Below are 18,575 nucleotides of genomic sequence, written 5' to 3' on the forward strand. Positions count from 1 at the left end.
GATGCTTGCTTTGCTTAAAGGGTTGATCTTTGTTCTAGGAACACTTGGTCTATGCTTGGGATGGCAGATAAAGTGCTTAGGGAGAAATTTAAGCACCTAGCCTATCCCAATGTCTACATGCTTTCCTATCCCTTCTCAAGTTGATTGAAGGGGGAGGAAATTCTAGGAGAGTACGAAGATCTAACAATGTGATTGCCTTTGTAGCCTAATGCATAGGATAACAAGCACTTGGTAGAATGTGTACTACAATGGATTTCATTGCAAGTGACTCCATCAACCTACATAGGAGGCTTGCTCCATTTCAACATCACCACTATCTCTGAGGACTTTCCCTAAACCTTGGGATCCACCAAGCACTCTTGCTAATTCCGCCCACCACTTGAAAGCTTTGCCATATTATTTCAAGGTTTTTGGGATAGTTATAGAGCATGCAAAGATTGGATTCCAATAACTCTTCTCAATGCATCTTATGAGATTTCATCATCATGATCTTAGAGAAAATGGGTTTGCCAATGCATCATCTAGACTAGGTTTTGCCATTCTACTTAGAAACTTTGACTTGTCGGTAGCTTCTAGGAAAATCATATTTTGCAAGGTAGATGTTCACATTATTGAAGAAGATTTGGTAAGGAATATTCAAATACCTTTGCTACTTAAGATCGATTGATAGCATTAAGGAGTATTCAGATACCTTGGTTGCCAAAGATTGCTACAGTTGATAGAGCTACACAATTTAGTCAATAGTAGCTACAAAAGATTCATGACTCTGGATTTCGTAGGCATGGTTAACAAATGCTTGGAAATCCATAGTTTGTCTTTGCTAGGTACGCTAGGTATGCGGGACTTTTCTCTTTTTTGGCTTAGCCCTAGGAAAATAAAGGGCTAGTGGTATGGAATGATATTTGGGATGCTAAGCAACTTGATTGGTCTTAATGCTAAAGAAGCTTTGTTAAAGAGGATTGGCTAGCTAATCCTAAAGAAGTTTGGATCTTAAGAGCTCTTGTAAAGCGACGTGAGGAGAAAGCTTGTTTCGGTCCTACAAGTTGGAAGAAGATCTAAGAGTGGCTCAACAAAGCCCAACTCCATCAATGTTTGAAGTACGGAAAATGATTAGGTGTGCAACCCTGGTCATGCAGAATTCTCATGTTGCTTCAAGGGGAGCCATGGATCCTTGTTGATCCATTCGAGAATTTTGCTAGGGTTAGTTATTAATTTGTTAAAGGGGGAAAAAGGGGTTGCAATCCGGAAGCGAATAATTGCTAAGTTGCAAAGCTCCATGATAGCTTGACTAGTTTTGGGTGAAGTCTGGCTAAGCAAAGCACCAAGCGAAAGACAAAGTTGGAAAAAAGCACCAAAAAGGTTAACTATTTTTGCGTTATCAAAGAACTCTGATTAATATGCCCTTACTGGCACTTCTAATCACAGCTTAAATTAGCGACATGCTTGAAGAAATTTACATTTACGGACACCGACAGTTTACTAGCTCGACTTCTTCTTCTTCTCTCTCGTTTGAATGTTTTCAGGCAGTTCTTGCATTCCACTTCATACTGCCGCAGCCACGATCGGATGTCGTCAGGTAACGCATGTTTCAGTGCCGCTTAAATGGAATCTTCTTGATTATAAATTCTGGTTGTTTTCATTGGTAATCGCTTAAATGGAAGCCTCTTGATTATGTATTCCGGTGCACATAGAGCTTTAGCATGACTGATGCATATGCAGACTCCTGGTTCTTGATGATAATGATGATGATTAAATTTCTCTGGAAATGGTAATCGCTTAAGTGGAAGCCTCTTGGTTATGTATTCTGGTCGTTTTCATTGGTAATCCTTTAAATTTGGTAATACTTTTCGATATTGGTAGTCCATACTTATTATATGCATGTACCTGCCCTGTCATTCTTGGGGTGTCTGCATGTTAAAAAGGAATTGGATGAAAAGGAGGCAGCATGTTATAGTTGTCCGTAGATGTTTTTGTTTGAGACACTGACCAGAGAGAAAACAATGGCTATGGCAATACAGCCCTGGGATTTATTCACAGCTCACAGTGCATTTGCTTCAAGTTGTCTTTTTATGTAACCAGTTTGTGTATCTGGTGTAGCTCATTTTCTATTGACAGATAGTCTACACTGTGTTACCATGGAAGAAGCGAAATAGTAATAGTAACTTCTTATGAATAATCATTATCCGAAGTAAGGGGTAAAACATGATGTTTGAAGGCTCTATTTTTGGCTATATTGATATATAAATGGTGTCCACTTGACGATCAATCATGACATAAAATAAGGGTAGAACAGGTATAATGCTAGGCTCTTGACAATGATATATAAATGAGACTCAAGTCTACACTCAGGTTGGACTGTTTGAATTGAAGTGGGCGTCCTTTACTTTTAACTGCCGATACAAATGGATAAATTGAAGATGGTTTTTCAACATTACTGGCAATATCGTTAGTGTTTAGATGAAATGAAATGGATGGATAGTTGAAAAGGGAGGTACAAAGCTAACTTATTGAGCCAAAGGCTCACTGCATATGAGGAAGAAGCCTGGACAGGCCTTTGTTGCTTGTGGTGTAGGCTGTGCGGGGTGAAGGAACTGTCAATGACTCTGTGACGTAGCAAGATGAGTGTGTTGTACTCAGACCGATCCCTGAGAATGAACAGCCAGCCAGCACTTGAGTGTTGTATTGCCTCACAAACCTGTGTTTAGTGCCCAATCAGCTGCACAACTACAAAATGCAGCAATCTGGAGCTGAATGATGATGTAGAAGGCAGCAGAACCTGCGCAATCAGCAGCATGGCAGTAGGAGACCACAAAACGCAGCTGCCTTGGGCTGTCTTGGGGCAGCAAGAGGTTGTATTTGATGGCTGGGCAGGTCTGGATAGGAGCGTCTGTGATGTAGTGTAACGTTGCTTGGAGCCATCTTGCACAACAAATTCCTGCTTTGGCAGCTTGGCAGCAGCATGGACAGGCTTGAGGCATTCCTTGGGCAGCAGATGAAGTTGTCTGGGCAGCAAACAATAGATGAAGTCACCTTGGGAGCAGCATGGACAGGAGGCTAGAGACATCCCTCTGTCAGCAGATGAAATCAATGGGGCAGCAAACTACAGTTCGCCTATCTCTTGGGTATGTGGAGGATGATGAAGAGTGTCACAAGACCAGGGAAGGCATGAAGGTTGAAAGGATGGCGATTAGGATGATGAGAGTTGGGGATGAAGACTGGTGATAAAAGTGGCAATGAAGAGGATGAAAGGGGCCCTGTCCTCTAGAATTTTATCCTATCGAGACTTCTTGAGTTTTGTGCGGTTTGAAACCAGTCTTCCTCCTCGGATAGGGTGGTACTAACTTGATTTAACACTAATTATAGCAAGTAATTGATTCACATAAATTGAAATGCATACTTTACCGTTTTAATCTTGGACAATGGATATCCTATTGGCCCCAAAATTGGCGCCTCTTGTGGTATCTCTTTAGCTTTTATTGCAAATGGATGGAGTATAATCGAGATTCTTTGATCTCCTCCTCTAATCTAAGTGCCTCTTGCTGTCAAAATTGACCAATAAGCCTTCAAACTAATTGGCCCCTTGGTTTTCTTGGGGAATCGGCCTTCACCCAGCTCCATGCTAGACAAAGCCCCAAATTGACATTGGTCGGTTGGCCTCTTGTATCTCTTTGAAATTCTAATTTGAGCTGTTAGAATTCAAGTCTGGGCCCTCAATTTTGAGTATGCATCCTGAGGTGGGAGAGAGAATGTCAAAGAGAGAAATTTCAGACTTTCATCGCGAGAAAATGGAAGAAAGTAGTTGTTGTTGCTCTATCTAGACGGCTATGAAAGCTATCTCCGTTGTTGGAACATACCAAATACGATGTTGTTTGGCTGAAACAATCCTTAAATTGTTGCTACCTACTGTTGTTGTCTCTTCAAAGCATGTCATCAGCTCTTGGAGAGTCTCTTGCTGGCAGGAAATGGCTTGCCAATTGTTGTAGTAGCTACGATAGCCTTCACTTTGTCTCTCTCAGCTTGCATAAGGATGGAATAATTCTCTCTCTCTCTCTCTCTCTCTCTCTCTCTCTCTCTCTCTCTCTCTTCTCTCTCCCTCCCGCCTCGAGCCTCAAAAGCATCTTTCCGACTTGCATGGATAAGTTTTGTCTAGTGGTAGCCTTCTAATCCCATTTTTCAGTATTGTTCATCTTATTAAATTAATTTTGAAAATTAATTTAAGAATTATTCTATATCCAAAAAAATAATTCTACAGTCCAACATTACTTATGACAACTTTTATCAATGTTCACTTATGCCTATCTTAGGTTTTGGATTGTCACCATGCTCAAATTAGTTTGCACTTCATATGTGCAGCTCACATGTGCACAACTTAATTATGCAAAAGGAAAGCAATAAAAATACACGTCCGTGTGACAAACCTTTCCCTTAAAACTTTGCAATCATCCTTGATTTCATTGTAATGTGACAAGAGCAAAAGTTCTTAATTGAAAAAGCATAAGATATCATAGTCAAATAATATTGGTATAGTCGGTGCTCCATTATGCTCATGCCAAGCGAATATGCTGAAATTTTCAACCAGCATAATTCACAAAAATGAACCATAATTGTTGTTAGAACCATATGGGATTCATTCGTTAACTATAAACTAAGATTGTTTAGACCATGAAAACATATTTAAACACAAACTAAGCGTAAACTGTGCTTATATATCGAGTGGCATCACATGACATTTATATGCAACATATATTAGCTGAAAATCATTGACAACCAATGCCCACTGATAACCAATGCAAATGTATAGTCTTAGAGCCAGAGAAAAAACTATGTCCATTTGCACACCAACCACAGTGAATTGTACGCTTAATAGTGACTTGGTGGCAAACATATTGTCAACAAACAATACCTTGGATGCAAACTAAGTACATCTGAGAGCCATTATAGACATGAGATGTCCATTACTAGAGGAATGAAAGTACTACCTCCCCCTTGAGCATCAAATGGTCCTCTGGACCTTCCGCTTTGCTGAACCTGAAGAAGCTTGATTTAAAGCTGAGTTAAGTTGACATGCATCGAGGTAATGGTGCAACAATTGAGGATGGTTTGCCAAGCCACCCTATGCCATCCATTTACATCCATTATTGAATAATTTTGAAACTTCTCCAAGGGGCATCTAGAAACATACTTCTAACCTTTTTCTTCTTATGTGCTAAGATCTACTCGTACCAAAATCTCATTCGACTACTTAACCTCTGGCTGAATTTCAGCAAATATCTCCTCTAGCACAATCGCATGAAAAGGTTTTAACAGACTAACATGAAAAGCATTGTGTATCTTCAGCTGTGGAGACAATCTTCAGTCTATACATCACATCACTTACCTTTCCAACACTTGGAAGAACCCATAGGAATGCGTATTCAGCTTAGGATACAAATGCTCTTTGCCTTTTATATTTTTCAGCCTTGCCTTTTCAAAACACAACAATCGCATGAAAAGGTTTTAACAGACTAACATGAAAAGCATTGTGTATCTTCAGCTGTGGAGACAATCTTCAGTCTATACATCACATCACTTACCTTTCCAACACTTGGAAGAACCCATAGGAATGCGTATTCAGCTTAGGATACAAATGCTCTTTGCCTTTTATATTTTTCAGCCTTGCCTTTTCAAAACACAACAATATCCAATAGCCCTCTGCAAACTCTAATGCATGTCTGTGGTGATTAATAAGCCAGATTCATACTCTCAACATACTTATCATCCTCAAAGATCTTATTCTTTGTGTGTAAAATTGATGAGACTTTCTGTTCACCTACCACAATCTCAAAGTGAGCCTTTCTAGTGGAACTAGGCAGCATGTTATTGTAGGCAGACTTGACCAATTGCAAGCATTGTTCCCATTGTGGCTTATGCTTTGAAACATAGCACCTCAAGAGGTCCAACATTGTGGAGTTTGCTTTTTTCGATTTCCCATCGGTTTGCAGATGTAAGGATGATGAAAATTTAAGTATGTTATCCATATTCTCAAATAGTCCCTTCCAAAACAAACTCGTTATTTGTGGGTGTTGATAGAAAACAATTGACTCTTGCATGCAATGATATTGAAAGATATGTTGCATAAAATCTTTGCCATATGATCAACCTTGATCTTCTTGCCAACATGTATAAAATGAGCATGCTTGCTGAACTTGCATATGATACTTTGTATCCTATGTTCGTAGTAGGTGCCCTCAAAACTTGGAAGATCAAAGATAAATCCAAACCATAGCAATGCTTTGCCAAGGCCGATGAGGATTAGGCAAAGGGTGCAGCAACCTTGGAATCTTTTGCCTATCATGCTTGACTTTTTGGCATACAATGCATGTGCATACAAATTGCTTTGTATCATGTCTCAAATCTTGCCAATAGAAAAAAGCTCCATTGCCTTGAGTGTAGCATCAATGCCTTTGTGTCTTGCATACAAAGGAGCATGGCCTTCAATCATTACTTTAGGCCTCAATTGCTTTTTGACACATAACAGCCCATACATCATAAGAAAGCCATCTAGAAGCACATATTGCTCATGCCTTTGGCCATTGCAAAGCTGATCATAAACATTTCCAAAGTTCAAATTAGTAGCATGCTGCTTTTTCATGGTATCCAACTTAGTGTCATATACTAGGTAATTGCAAAAATTTGAGGCTTTCTAGATAATGCATAAGCCACCATGTTTTTCTTACCATCTATATGCACAATTTGAAAGTGACATATAGAGAGGAAATTTGCCCATCTCATATGCTTCTCAGATAACTTAGTCAATGTAAGAAAATAGCGTAGAGTTTGACGACTCTCATAGGCAAGCATACATCCATCTTGTATTAAAATAGCTCCTATGCTATTATCACATGCATCGCATTGCACAACAAATGACTTATTAAGATCTAGCAACCCAAACAATGGATTTGAAATCATCTTTTTCTTTAACATATCAAATGCTGAAATTTTCATTGCTGTCCATGTAAAGGATACGCCTTTATTTTGCAAAGCATGCAATGGAGAAGCGATTTCAGTAAAATGATGAATTTACTATGTGTAGTGTGAACAAAGTTCCAAGAAAGATGGACCCCATGCCATAGTTGGATTCAAACGTGTATGATTCAGCATACCAGACGTCATATGCAGACGTATGAAAAGCCATTTCATACTTGGCCATTTTTTGGGTTTTTTAAAAATGGCTTTTGATTGGTCAAAACTGCCACTTTTTGCCTAGGAAGTTTTTTTTTTGCAGTTATGTGTCACAAAGCAGCTACGTGTCAGTCTAAGGGTCAAGTTAGTTCATGTAATTGAAGTTATGTGACACAAAGCAATTATGTGTCACAAAGTAGGGTCCCATGTTACGTGTCAACTACTTTGTGACACATAACTGCCATTTGTTATCAACTATGCTCCATGTACATTCTTCAATTGTGGCCTTGAACGTATAGCTTCAATCTTAGTAGGGTCCATATGCACACCATCAGCTGATACAACGTGTCCCAAAAAGTGAATCTCATGTAATGTGAAAAGTTATCTTAGGTACATCGTCAGGCCTAATGTGAATCTAATGATAGCCACTTTTCAAGTCTATATGATAAAAAATGGTAGACCTTTGCAATCTATCCATGACATCATCAATCCTAAGAATTGGAAAGTGATCCTTGATCGTGATCTTATTCAAGGCTCTGTAGTCACTGCATATATTCCATGGACCATCATTTTTTTGTATCAACACTGGGGAGCAGTATGGAGATGAGCTGCACTGAATCAGCCCCTTTTCCAACAGCTCTTTAACTTGGGCTCATAATTTGGTTTAAAAGGCTGCCACTTGGCGCAATTACCCATGCATACTGAGAAAACGTTTTTTGGGCGTGGTCTTAGCCATTTAGTCAGTTTACAGCCTGGAAAAGAGAGGAAAGGAGCTGCCGGTCCATTTTTTGATCAGAAAACAACAGAATACTGCAGGTGACAGCCATTTGGGGGCCTCAACAGACAGGCGACATTAGGACAATCATTATGTGGGGCTGGCGATTGTATTAGCGGGCTGGTGAGAGCAGTTTTAGCTTCCTTGGTAGTGTGTGACAGCTCCTGGTGTAGATTTGATGGGCAATACCCATTTTGGAGAATTCTCCGAGAAGAATCTCTGAATTTTCTCTCTATAGCATTCTCTCACTTCCTCCAGCCCATTCTTAGAAGATCTTATTAACCCTGTTAAGCACTGGTTCCTTCACGTAATCTTATCACTTGACATAGAAAAACAATATCAAGCAAGTTCTTTTAACATTTCATCATTTTATTTTGAAATACAAGGAGTTCCACCCGTAGGCTTATCCATAATCTGCTCGAAGGCTATCCAGTGATCCTCAGGGATCACTATTCCAAGCTTCCGCCCGTAAACTAGCATTTGGGCCTCGAGATCCAATCCCAAGTCACGTTAGCCTCTTGTGCAGGACCCGGAAGGCGAGGGATTTACGGCCAGAGCCCCCCGTGGCACCCAAGCGTGGAGAGACCTCTCGCGGCGGGTTCGGTCCACGTTCCCGGCGCGGTCAACAACCCCCTTGGTTAGGGTCAGGCAGGCAGTCGGGGGTAACTGAAGCTGCCTCTCCCTTCAGGCCTTCAACCTGAAGCATTAGATATCTTTTCATCCTTTAGTTCTTTGAGCAAACAATGCAAACAGTGCTTTCTAAACTGTTACAAGCACAATCAATTCTAGTGGTCCTTTATTTGGCCAATTGCTAAGGAGTGAATCTTTCTCTCCGAATGCATCCAACACTTGATCCGGGATCAATTGCGACTTGGCAAGATCCCCAAGGGTTTGTTTGCTAACCCTATATCCTTGGGTTAGGGCCGTACCCTACTAACCCAACTTAACCAATACCTTAAGTTCTATTAGCAGTAAATATGTTATTCCAATTTACTAATTGGTCTTTTGCTTCCAAGCAAATATCTAATCCTCGTATCTTGGTTACTTTACCCAAGAAAGATACTATATCACGACGATTATTTCTCCTCTTGCAAGATAAACTTGCGTAAGAATCTGCCAATTCTCATTCCGATGAATTTACCATTCTCTTGTGATCAAACCACAAGATCATGTGACGTTATAACTTGTTGCACAAGTTTTGCATCTAATTCATGGGACTATTTCACCCATTGCATGACGTCTTCTAATCACGGAATCTTGATTAGATAGGAAACAGGGTTTAGGGTGTCTTTATATCCAATCCATTCCCGATTGCAGTAGGCTGACATCGTCGGTCCTAGGGTTCCAACTCAATCCGAGTTTCATCTTTTTAACGAGCGATCCTTAGGATAGAAACCCTAGATCGTTTCTTGCAGGTATGTCTTATTGTCCCTACATTCCGTGAATGTGGGCAGGACTTTTAGGGTATGAAAGTTTCGACTTGGCAATAAGTGCGACTAGGTCAAGTCCTTAACGTGCTAAACCCTAGTTAGCACTTGGAGTATATTGTATTGATTTAACCATTTCTAAGCGAATCCTTTGTGGTTTAGGTGTCTTGGGTAATCCAATTTACTTGTCTTATGATAATGACGAACTATTCCTAAAGATATTGTCTTGATCGAAGAGGGAAAAAACTAGTAGTATTACATCATAATTCATGTAAGCATGCGATTCATATCCTCTAGATTCGTAATCCCTAACTTTTCTTATTAAGACCAAGCACATATTAAAATTCGCATAACTTCCATTGATCCTACTAGGATATGCATTCACAACTCATGCTTCTAAGCTTTTAAGGTTTTATGTTAAACAAACCATGCAACCTTTTCCTAACTTTATTTTTGAAATATTTGTACGTTGATTGAGAATTACGCAATCTTTCCTAACCACTACGTAGTTGAATGAGATTTATGCCAATTTGACTAGAGTTAATCCTACTTTATGCAACCTAGAATCATTTCCATGCCTTGCAATTTCCTACAATTGTTAGCAACTTTCTTAATGAATCATTACGAAGAAAGATTTGTCTAATAATGTGACATGCAATGTTTTAATCTTTCCATGCCCAATCGAAGGTGTACAACAATAATCTCGACTTTGTAATGATAGTCATTAGTTATTCTAAATTCGTTACTTTGTAATATACAAAAGCAACTTGCTAAAAATGCATGGACATATTTCGTTCATTTCGTTGGAAAATTACAAATGACCAATCTTCAATCGTGAGTTATTTCTTTTTGAAATAGCCAATGTAATTCTTTCTCATCAAACTAGGTGGATTTGACAAGCATAAGTGCATCCTAATTCCATGAATTAACCATGCGTGATTGCAATACTTCAACGTAAATCAAGAAATAGGAAGAAAACCTGGACTTGTGGGTTCGGTGAAATGTCCACATGAATGTTAGGAGATGATCCTCTTGTGGTTGCGCCTTGTTCCTTTTTAGGGGCCATCATGAATTCGACCTTCTTGCCTTGGCCCCAGTCTTATGATCTTGGCCCGTCTCCCTCGTACGAGCAATTCCCTTTGAGGTACGGCTTCCTTGACCGATGTACTGACTTGCGGAATTGGGCTTTGGAAGGCTTTAGGGTTCGAAGCTTGGGCCTTCTTTCTTTCAGAAAAGAGGAATTTGTGAGAGGGTTCTTGCAAAAGCCTTGCGAAAACGGAGGCTTGAGAGATTCTTCTCCTTGAAATTCTGGCTAGGAATGGTTTTATGGGCTTTGCGGAAATGGGAACTTATGAACTTCTCATTCTTTTCATAGAAGTTCCAGGGATAAAGATCTTTATAGAGAGGGATTGTGAGGGGAAATTTTAGAGATGGATTTATGGGGGAATTCGAGTGGAGAGGAACTTAGGGAAACCCCTCTTCTTCAAAGCCATGATGGGCTTATTTGAGGATCTAATGGGGGGGAGCCTTATAGGCTTCCTCCTCGAAGCTCGGAGGGAAGAAAAGTTATCTTTAGGAGGGTTCAATGGGAAAGCCCTTAAACCCGCAAGGAGATTGGGCTTGTGACGCGGATGCAATGGAAAAGGGCTTTAAATTCCGGGTTACAATGAACTTAATAGGGTCTCCACGGGTAGGATTTTATAACCAGGGAAAAATGGCTTTTGGGGGGATGCAAGGGGAAAGGGGATTTAAATGAAAACTGGGGGTAAAATTTGCTTGGGTGGGGAATCCACGGGAAGGGGGGCTTGGAGGAGCCCCTTAGAAGCTTCCAAGAAGCTTCTGGGGCGTGTGATGGCCACGCGGACGAAGAAGAAGGCCGATCGATTTGGCAGCTAGCGGTGTGTAGATGGCATCTTGGCGGCTGGATGGCGGTTTCTGGCGATGACAGCGGCGGCCCCAGGCTTCAGGCGGCGGTGGCTCCTCCAGTACGGCAGCAGCTGGCGCAACCAGCACGACACTCGATGCTTCACTGTTCTTCCCTCCACTCACTCCACAGCCTGTCGTAGCCTTCTTCTCTCCCGCCTACCACCCTTTGCACGGTGTTTCGTCACTCTTCCCTCCTTCCTCCACACTTGTACAGTCAGCGGAGTATGACAATTCCTTACTCTCCTCTCTAGTAGCATGTCGTAGCTTTTTTTCCTCATGTGTACCTTCTCCCCCCTTACCCAACTTCCATGGCGATGGGTTTTATAGGGAGAGGGAGAGATACCTCCCCTCCCCCACGCGGCCTGCTTCATGAGCATTGAGCCTTCCATGAGCTCCAGCACGGTGCACAGTCATCGTGCCTCCCCTCCCTCTCCTCCAGCACGACCGTCGGCTGGGGATAAAAAAATTTGCTATTATCTAACTTAAGAAGAGATTCATATGCGGGAATATTACACAAAAACTCTCTAGGATCGCGTTTCTTTTAAATAAACAAGGTTTCTTTATTAATTAAGCAAGTTTTGGGGCTGTTTAAGTAAAGCTAATGCATTTTTAGCTCAACACCCCCTCTTAGGCCCAACAACGATGCCATGAGAAAGATCTTTTATCCCAAGGCGTCCCACCCCAAAGCAGCCAAGAGCATCGAACAAAGGTTGGGTGTCGGCTGCCCAATGGCCTGCCTACTAAGATTACAAAGGCGATGGTTATCTTACCAAGGGAGCCCAAGTGATCATCCTAGAGAGGACAGGGCATCGGAAAAAGAGTGCACGTCGGTTGCCCAGTGGCCTACCAAGCCCTACAAAGGCGGATAAAATCAGCTATGGACTATGTTTGTTTGTTTTTTTTTTTTTGGGAATTTGATAGATGTAGCATTTAGTGAGGGTTCAAATCAATTTTCGTCCTATTGAGTGTCTATGCCCCAAACAGGAGAATGATAAGGATGGTCGACCCAAGACCTTTACAAAACAAGCATACTATCCCTACTATTATTGCATATTGGTGAAGAAGGAAAATGGCCGTGGGTATAGCAAATATGTGAAGCAAGTAAATTACTTTATTCGACAAGTCATGGGGTCATGGACGATAGTCGTGTCACATTGACTAAGGTCAAAAACCAAGATAACCTTGCAGATGTTCTCACTAAGTGTCTTGCAAAGGCTCAGCATGAGCGTTGCATTCGTTTAGTGGGAGTTGGTTAGCTTAAAGGTACCACTTTAGGTCTTTTAGTGGGAGGTTGTTGGGTGTAAAGTCCCTACTTCTTACCATATAGTGAGTGAAATGTTGATTATCCCAATAGACACTCGATTGGCCCCAAAACTAGTGTCTCTTTCGGTATTCATGTAACTTTAATTGTTGATGGATTGAGTATAAGTTGAGATTCTACAATCTCCTTTGTTGATCCAAAAGCCTCTTGTTGTACAAACAATCAGCAATCAATTTAGGTTCATTGTCCCTTGATTTTCACCCAAGACTTGCGCAAATGGAACCGCCAATTGGCCAAATGTTGCTCCAATTCACAATGGATGGCCTTGCATTTGAAATCCTTGTCAATTCCACGAATTTCAGGTGCTGATTTAAGTGTACAATGCCTTCTCTTGTTGGCACAGGTCTCAAGGTAGCTGCTAAACCCAAGGTGCTGATTTCGCTGAGATTTACTCAAAATGGTCGAGAAATGTTGAGATCTCCTAAGAAGGGATTGGAGAAGGTGAGAGAAAGTCAAGATGAAAGAGAAATCTGATTTTCTTCGTGAGAAAACCCTAAAATCTGCCTACTGCCTGCTCCAACTTGCACTTAATGCAATCACTTATTGCCACGCGCCTCCAAAATGTTGTTACCCGATCAGCAATGCTATTGCCAGCCCTTGGAAGGTGTCTCCTTGCTGTCCCCTACCTGTTGAGACCCCCAAATAGCTGTCTTCTGCAGCAAATTGTCGTTCTCTGATAAAAAATTGGACCAACATCTCTCTCTCTCTCTCTCTAGACTGTGACCATTTTGACCAATGCTACTAGTGTCTGTCCGGATGTCCAAGGACATAACACTCCTCTTCTGTCATCGCTTCTCATTGAGGTGAAGAAGGAACTTGCTGCCCCTATCTTGTTGTCCACGCATAATCTATTGCCACTTGTTCCAAGTTGATCTGGCAGCCCACAAAATGCACACAGCAGCAGTCGCCTTGGCTGGAATGAAACCTTAGTCAACCCAAAACTGCCCCAAGCTAGCTTGCATGGCAGTTTCCCTCTCCATCTGGCAAGTGCCACAACTTCTAACGCAAGAATCAAGTTTCAACCTCTACACTTGATTTTCAGTAATTAATTTATGGGTGGAGTTCTTACTTTCATTAGCCTTAGTCTAGACAATAATTTTTATCTCTCTCTAGCCCAAACGACACCACAAGTCATTTTTCAAGGCACGTGTAATATCTTAGACCAAGACTGTTACCAGACGACCACAAGTACCTACTCAACATAACTTATGACAACTTTTACCAATATTTCCTACTTTCCATCTTAGGTTTGGGATTGTCACCATACCCAAATTAACTTGCACTTCACATGTGGAACTCACACATGCACAACTTAATTATGCTAAAGTAAAACAATACAAATGCACGTCCCGTTACACCGACTCACCATGGAGACCCAGATCGGTACTAGTATGGATTAGAAGAACACTCTATGATCAGAGAGAGATGTTTCACAACGGAATACTTTATCTTTTGTTGAGTATGAGTTTGGTTCTCCACATTCACCTTGGTCCTTCACATTTCCTGCCATTCCCTCCCACTTTCAATGCACATTTTGACCGCTTTACATTTAATCTAGAACCACACATTAGATCTACCATAGGTTATCTAGTCTTAGCACACCTTGTCTTTGATGCATGTTTAGGCTTTAGGCCATCATTAGACACTCAAAGGTGTGCCACTTTACACCCTGGTGCTTTGTTGTTGGGAATGCCACCCATGCACTATGCACCTCCCCTCTATCTACAAGTGTGTCACTTTGTTCTTTGATCCAATTATGTGCGGAATTTCCCTCCAACACACTATACCACCCTCCCTGGTTGCTCAAAAGCATGATGAATCCCCCTCTTGTGTTGATGAGTCCTCTCCTTCATTGAAGGACATAGGGAGTAGAAATGAACTACCTACACATGTTAACATAGTTCCACGCTCCCCAATTAATCCTAAACACGGACCACATTGTGATCTTAAAGATCCGTCTCCTTCATTGAAGGAAAAAGGGAGTGGTAAAATGAAAATGTCAAAAAGACCCTTCGTGCATTAATTTGCCAAAAAAGAATGTTTTGGACATTTTGCAAGAAACCTGGCCATGTAGAAAACATTTATGCTCAAAGGCGAAGGGTATTAGTCCCATACCTAAAATTAAGCCTTGCACAGCTATGGGTATTCTGCGCATACCAAAGCTGAATCCAATCCCAATCCCACCATCAACCTCAGCCCCTTTTTGCAGTGACAATTGCCACTCCAACGTGGTTGAGAGGGGGTCTTCCCTAGGGAGTGAGTGCAGTTTCTCCACCCCTAGTATATGGGCTCATTAGTGGTTGGCCATTGGTGCGATGGATTCTGAATCTCCTTTTCATTTAGTGCCTTAGGGCATATCTGAATAGTCCAGTCACTTCTTCCGATTAGGCTAGTTTCTTAGGAGTCCTAGGAACCTTGAAAAAGTAACTAAGGCTAGCTACATTTCCTTTGGCTACCATAGGCTTGTCGTTCCACATTTTTCAAGCCTTCCATTGCACCCTTAGTTACTTTTTCATTTACTTCCGCTGCATCTATGCTCACACTTAGATTTATTTTTCACTTTAGCATAGTACGATGTGCATCTCAATATGAAGCATCTGGTATGCGGGTTTCTTTTCTGATACTTACATGTTGGGTTTTGTATTTCACTTGAGGACCACCATTGCAGGTATTTATAGGTCCTAACTGGGCTAAAGGTTTGTTGGACTAACATTGTGGGTATTTACAGGTCCTAACTGGGGTAAAGGTTTGTTCTCTTAATTTTTGCCTTGGTGAGTATTGCCTCCATCAGCATGGAGACGGAGATAGTAGCTTCTCTTCCGAAATTGGGACTTGGGCATCCTTTTGCCTTATCATTGGATCCATCTTTCTTTCATTTCAGCATCAGAGCTTATTCATTTCTTGTGGGCTTCCCACCTTCAGTCTATCTCTTCTCATCGTGCATTTTGCTCAAAATAGTATTTTGCTTCTTGATCTGGACCTGCAGCTTTCCACATACCTCGTTTCTGGAGCCAAGAAGCCAAGGAAGCCTTAAAGATCAGTGTGAAACCTTACCTTGATTCAGATCAGATGCTAGACAGAGCGCACATGTTATTTTAGCAGACATCTTGAAACTTTTCATTGCATTACAGAGACAGTTGACATCACAGACGAGAAGAAAGCTTATCCAGATTAGGATCTGAAAACTTAAGCTACTATAAATATTTTTGATCAGTTGGAACTTGGTACTCTTTTTCCTTGATGTTACATTGCAGATGTTTACTGAAATCTTTTGAGCAGTGTATTACTCCTAGATTTCATGATCTTATTTTGCAATCTAGCAAATATCTGTAAACTGAGATTGAATTGTTGTTTTAGGGGGTATTATCCATCTTTGTCTTTTAAAATTTTTTGGCAATTGGTCAATCTAATTCAGGTGGAACAAGTGTGGCATTAAGCAGAACAGGTTATGATTGATTACACTTCAGATAAAGATAAAAAAACTCCCAGATTTGGAGTTACAATTGAGAATCAAGTAAAACAATGGCTCTCGAGGGTGTACATGTCCAAGCAAGCATGGTGCCAGTTCTCTTAGATTGTGCAAGAGCTGATGATGGAAACCTTTTCCCTGTATATGCTGTTGGAAGAGTTCCAATTGAAATAGTTATGCAAGGATCACCTTTTACTGCAAGAGTGTTAAGGCCAAGGAATTCTATGCAGAGTGATGATGAACTGGAAGAGGTATTAACAGCTAAGCTGAAAGTATGTCGGCAGAAGGCATCTGCCTTCCATGTCTTTGTTAATCTAGCCACTGCCAATGAAGAAACAGCAGTTACTTGCTCAGAATTTGCTGGTGTATTTTATCATGAACCCAGGAGGGTCAAAAATCCAAGCCTTGAATTTCAAGAGATCAGTTATCGCATTGGTATTGCTGATGTTATCAAAGACCTGGGTTTGGTAGACCAGCCAGATATTCTGGTAACTTTTGTTCCTACAGGAATTGATAAAGGGGAACCTGTGGTAATTGAAGACTTGTATATAACTCTGGAGTAATCGTTTTTGTCCATCCTCATCCCCACATTTGAACAAACTTTGTTAAAGTGCTTGGAGCCATGAACTTTCGAATATCAGCTGGTATGTATACAATATATGTATAATATACATATATAACACACGTGTGTGTGTGTGTACATGTGAAACCCAAGATCCTTTAAGAAGCCTTGTGCTGATCCTTAGGTGCAAGCTATGTATCAAGAATCTAGCATTCTATGAGCACACGCCTTGAGGCATTCATTGGGGGAGAGAGTATTCACCCATGGTTTGTGAATAAGGTCTTAGTGATTCAATTTTCGCATCTTGACAGATGTACTCTATGGCAGAATAACTTTTCCACAAATCATTATTGGTGCATGACTTTGCCATTCATGTATGTGTATTTTCTATCACGTTAAGGTTAAAGCAATTTGAACTTCCCTATGCAGCATGATTATCCAAAGCAGAATTTTTAAAGTGATTTTAACCATCCAATGGGACGTGGAGCCATCTGAACTCGCTTTCTCAGGTTCAATGAGCACATGCAAATTGCATGCATATGATGTGCACAATGGAAGAGGATACATGAACATGGAGAGAGAAGGGAAGAGAGAGACTTCAATGAGAGAGGAGAATAAAAGCAAAAAATTTGCATTGAACTTTGAAAGAAAGCTGAATACAATGAGGATTGATCAGTCCTTGAATGCAGCCCAAGGTTTCAATGAGGACATTGGATTAGGTTAATGATAGAAGGTAGCACCAAAAGATAGAGAAGAGACCTTGTAGGTTGGAGTGTGATGAGACTTCGAAAGATGAAATGACCATACAATTGAGGGGGCATGCTATATATAGCCAAATAACCCAAAAACTAGCCAATTGCTATGTAAGAGTGCCAAAAATTTGGTGTTAGCATAAAATGACGAAGGAAATGCAATTGCCTATAGTTGATAGCCACAAAAAACATGTATGACTGGAAATAAACCTTAAGCCATGTGAACACACCTAAAAGTGATTGAAAAAGAAATGCATGCTCTAAATAGAGCTTTCTTTTCCATCAAAACACAACATATTGAATATTAGAGCTCCTAATGTCCTTATTTGATTCCGATTGAGGTTCATAGGTAGAAAGATTTGAACAATGGAGAAAATTTTGTGTTCTTTGCAATATATTTGCCCTAAACAACAAGTTGAGTGTGGTTTTTTCTTTGTAGTATCTTTGAGTCCTCACTTTGGTGATGATATCATATGAGAATATGCAATGAAAGAGGAAACATGAACATAGAGAGAGAAGGGAAGAGAGATTGCAATGAAAGAAGAGAATAGAAGAAGAAAATTTGTATTGAAATTTGAAAGAAAGATGAATACAATGAGGACCAATTGGTCCACAAATGTAGCTCAAGGTGCCAATGAGGGCACCGAATTAGACAGATAAATGGAAGGCAGCATCAGAAGATGGAGAAGAGACCTTGTATATTAGAGTGTGTTGAGACTTGCAAGATGAAATGACTAGCTAATTGAGAGGGTATCCATAGCCAAATAGCCCAAAAAATTCAAAGCGGCAAAAATCTAGCCGATTGCATAAAATGGAGAAAATGGTGTCATCTAGAGTATGGACTAATCACCACAAAAAACAAGCATGGATACACGCTCCAATTACTAAAAGAGAAATGTAGGGTTGCAAATGAACCTCAGTTGATGTGAACATGCCTAAAAGCAACTGAAAAGAAATGCATGCTCTAAGTAGAGGTGGCTCCTCTGTCAAAATAAATGATAGATTGAATGTGAGGGTTCCGAATGTCCTCGTTTGACTTGGATTGAGGTTTATAGACAAATGACAATGCATTATAAACATGATTGCTAACACATGATAGTATATAGATGAGGAGAGTGTTCTTGTAGCTAGGTTCCTCCATGTAAAGGCATGAAGATACAATTGATTTATTTTTAAAAAAGT

At 40.6% G+C, this 18,575-nt stretch overlaps 1 protein-coding gene across 1 annotated transcript; it reads left to right on the forward strand.

Annotated features, from left to right (window-relative positions):
• Positions 1 to 1,246: 1,246 nt before the first annotated feature.
• Positions 1,247 to 17,042, forward strand: LOC148039853 (polyphenol oxidase E, chloroplastic-like). Its single transcript, XM_087694651.1, has 3 exons — positions 1,247 to 1,359; positions 1,524 to 1,576; positions 16,026 to 17,042. The coding sequence occupies exon 3, from the start codon at positions 16,133 to 16,135 to the stop codon at positions 16,640 to 16,642; it is 510 nt and encodes a 169-aa protein (XP_087550777.1). The 5' UTR covers positions 1,247 to 1,359; positions 1,524 to 1,576; positions 16,026 to 16,132; the 3' UTR covers positions 16,643 to 17,042.
• The last annotated feature ends 1,533 nt before the right edge of the window (positions 17,043 to 18,575 follow it).

Source organism: Lygodium microphyllum, chromosome 2, assembly GCF_053477565.2.
Source record: "Lygodium microphyllum isolate KBCC chromosome 2, Lygodium_microphyllum_v1.1.10, whole genome shotgun sequence".
Classification (NCBI taxonomy): domain Eukaryota; kingdom Viridiplantae; phylum Streptophyta; class Polypodiopsida; order Schizaeales; family Lygodiaceae; genus Lygodium; species Lygodium microphyllum.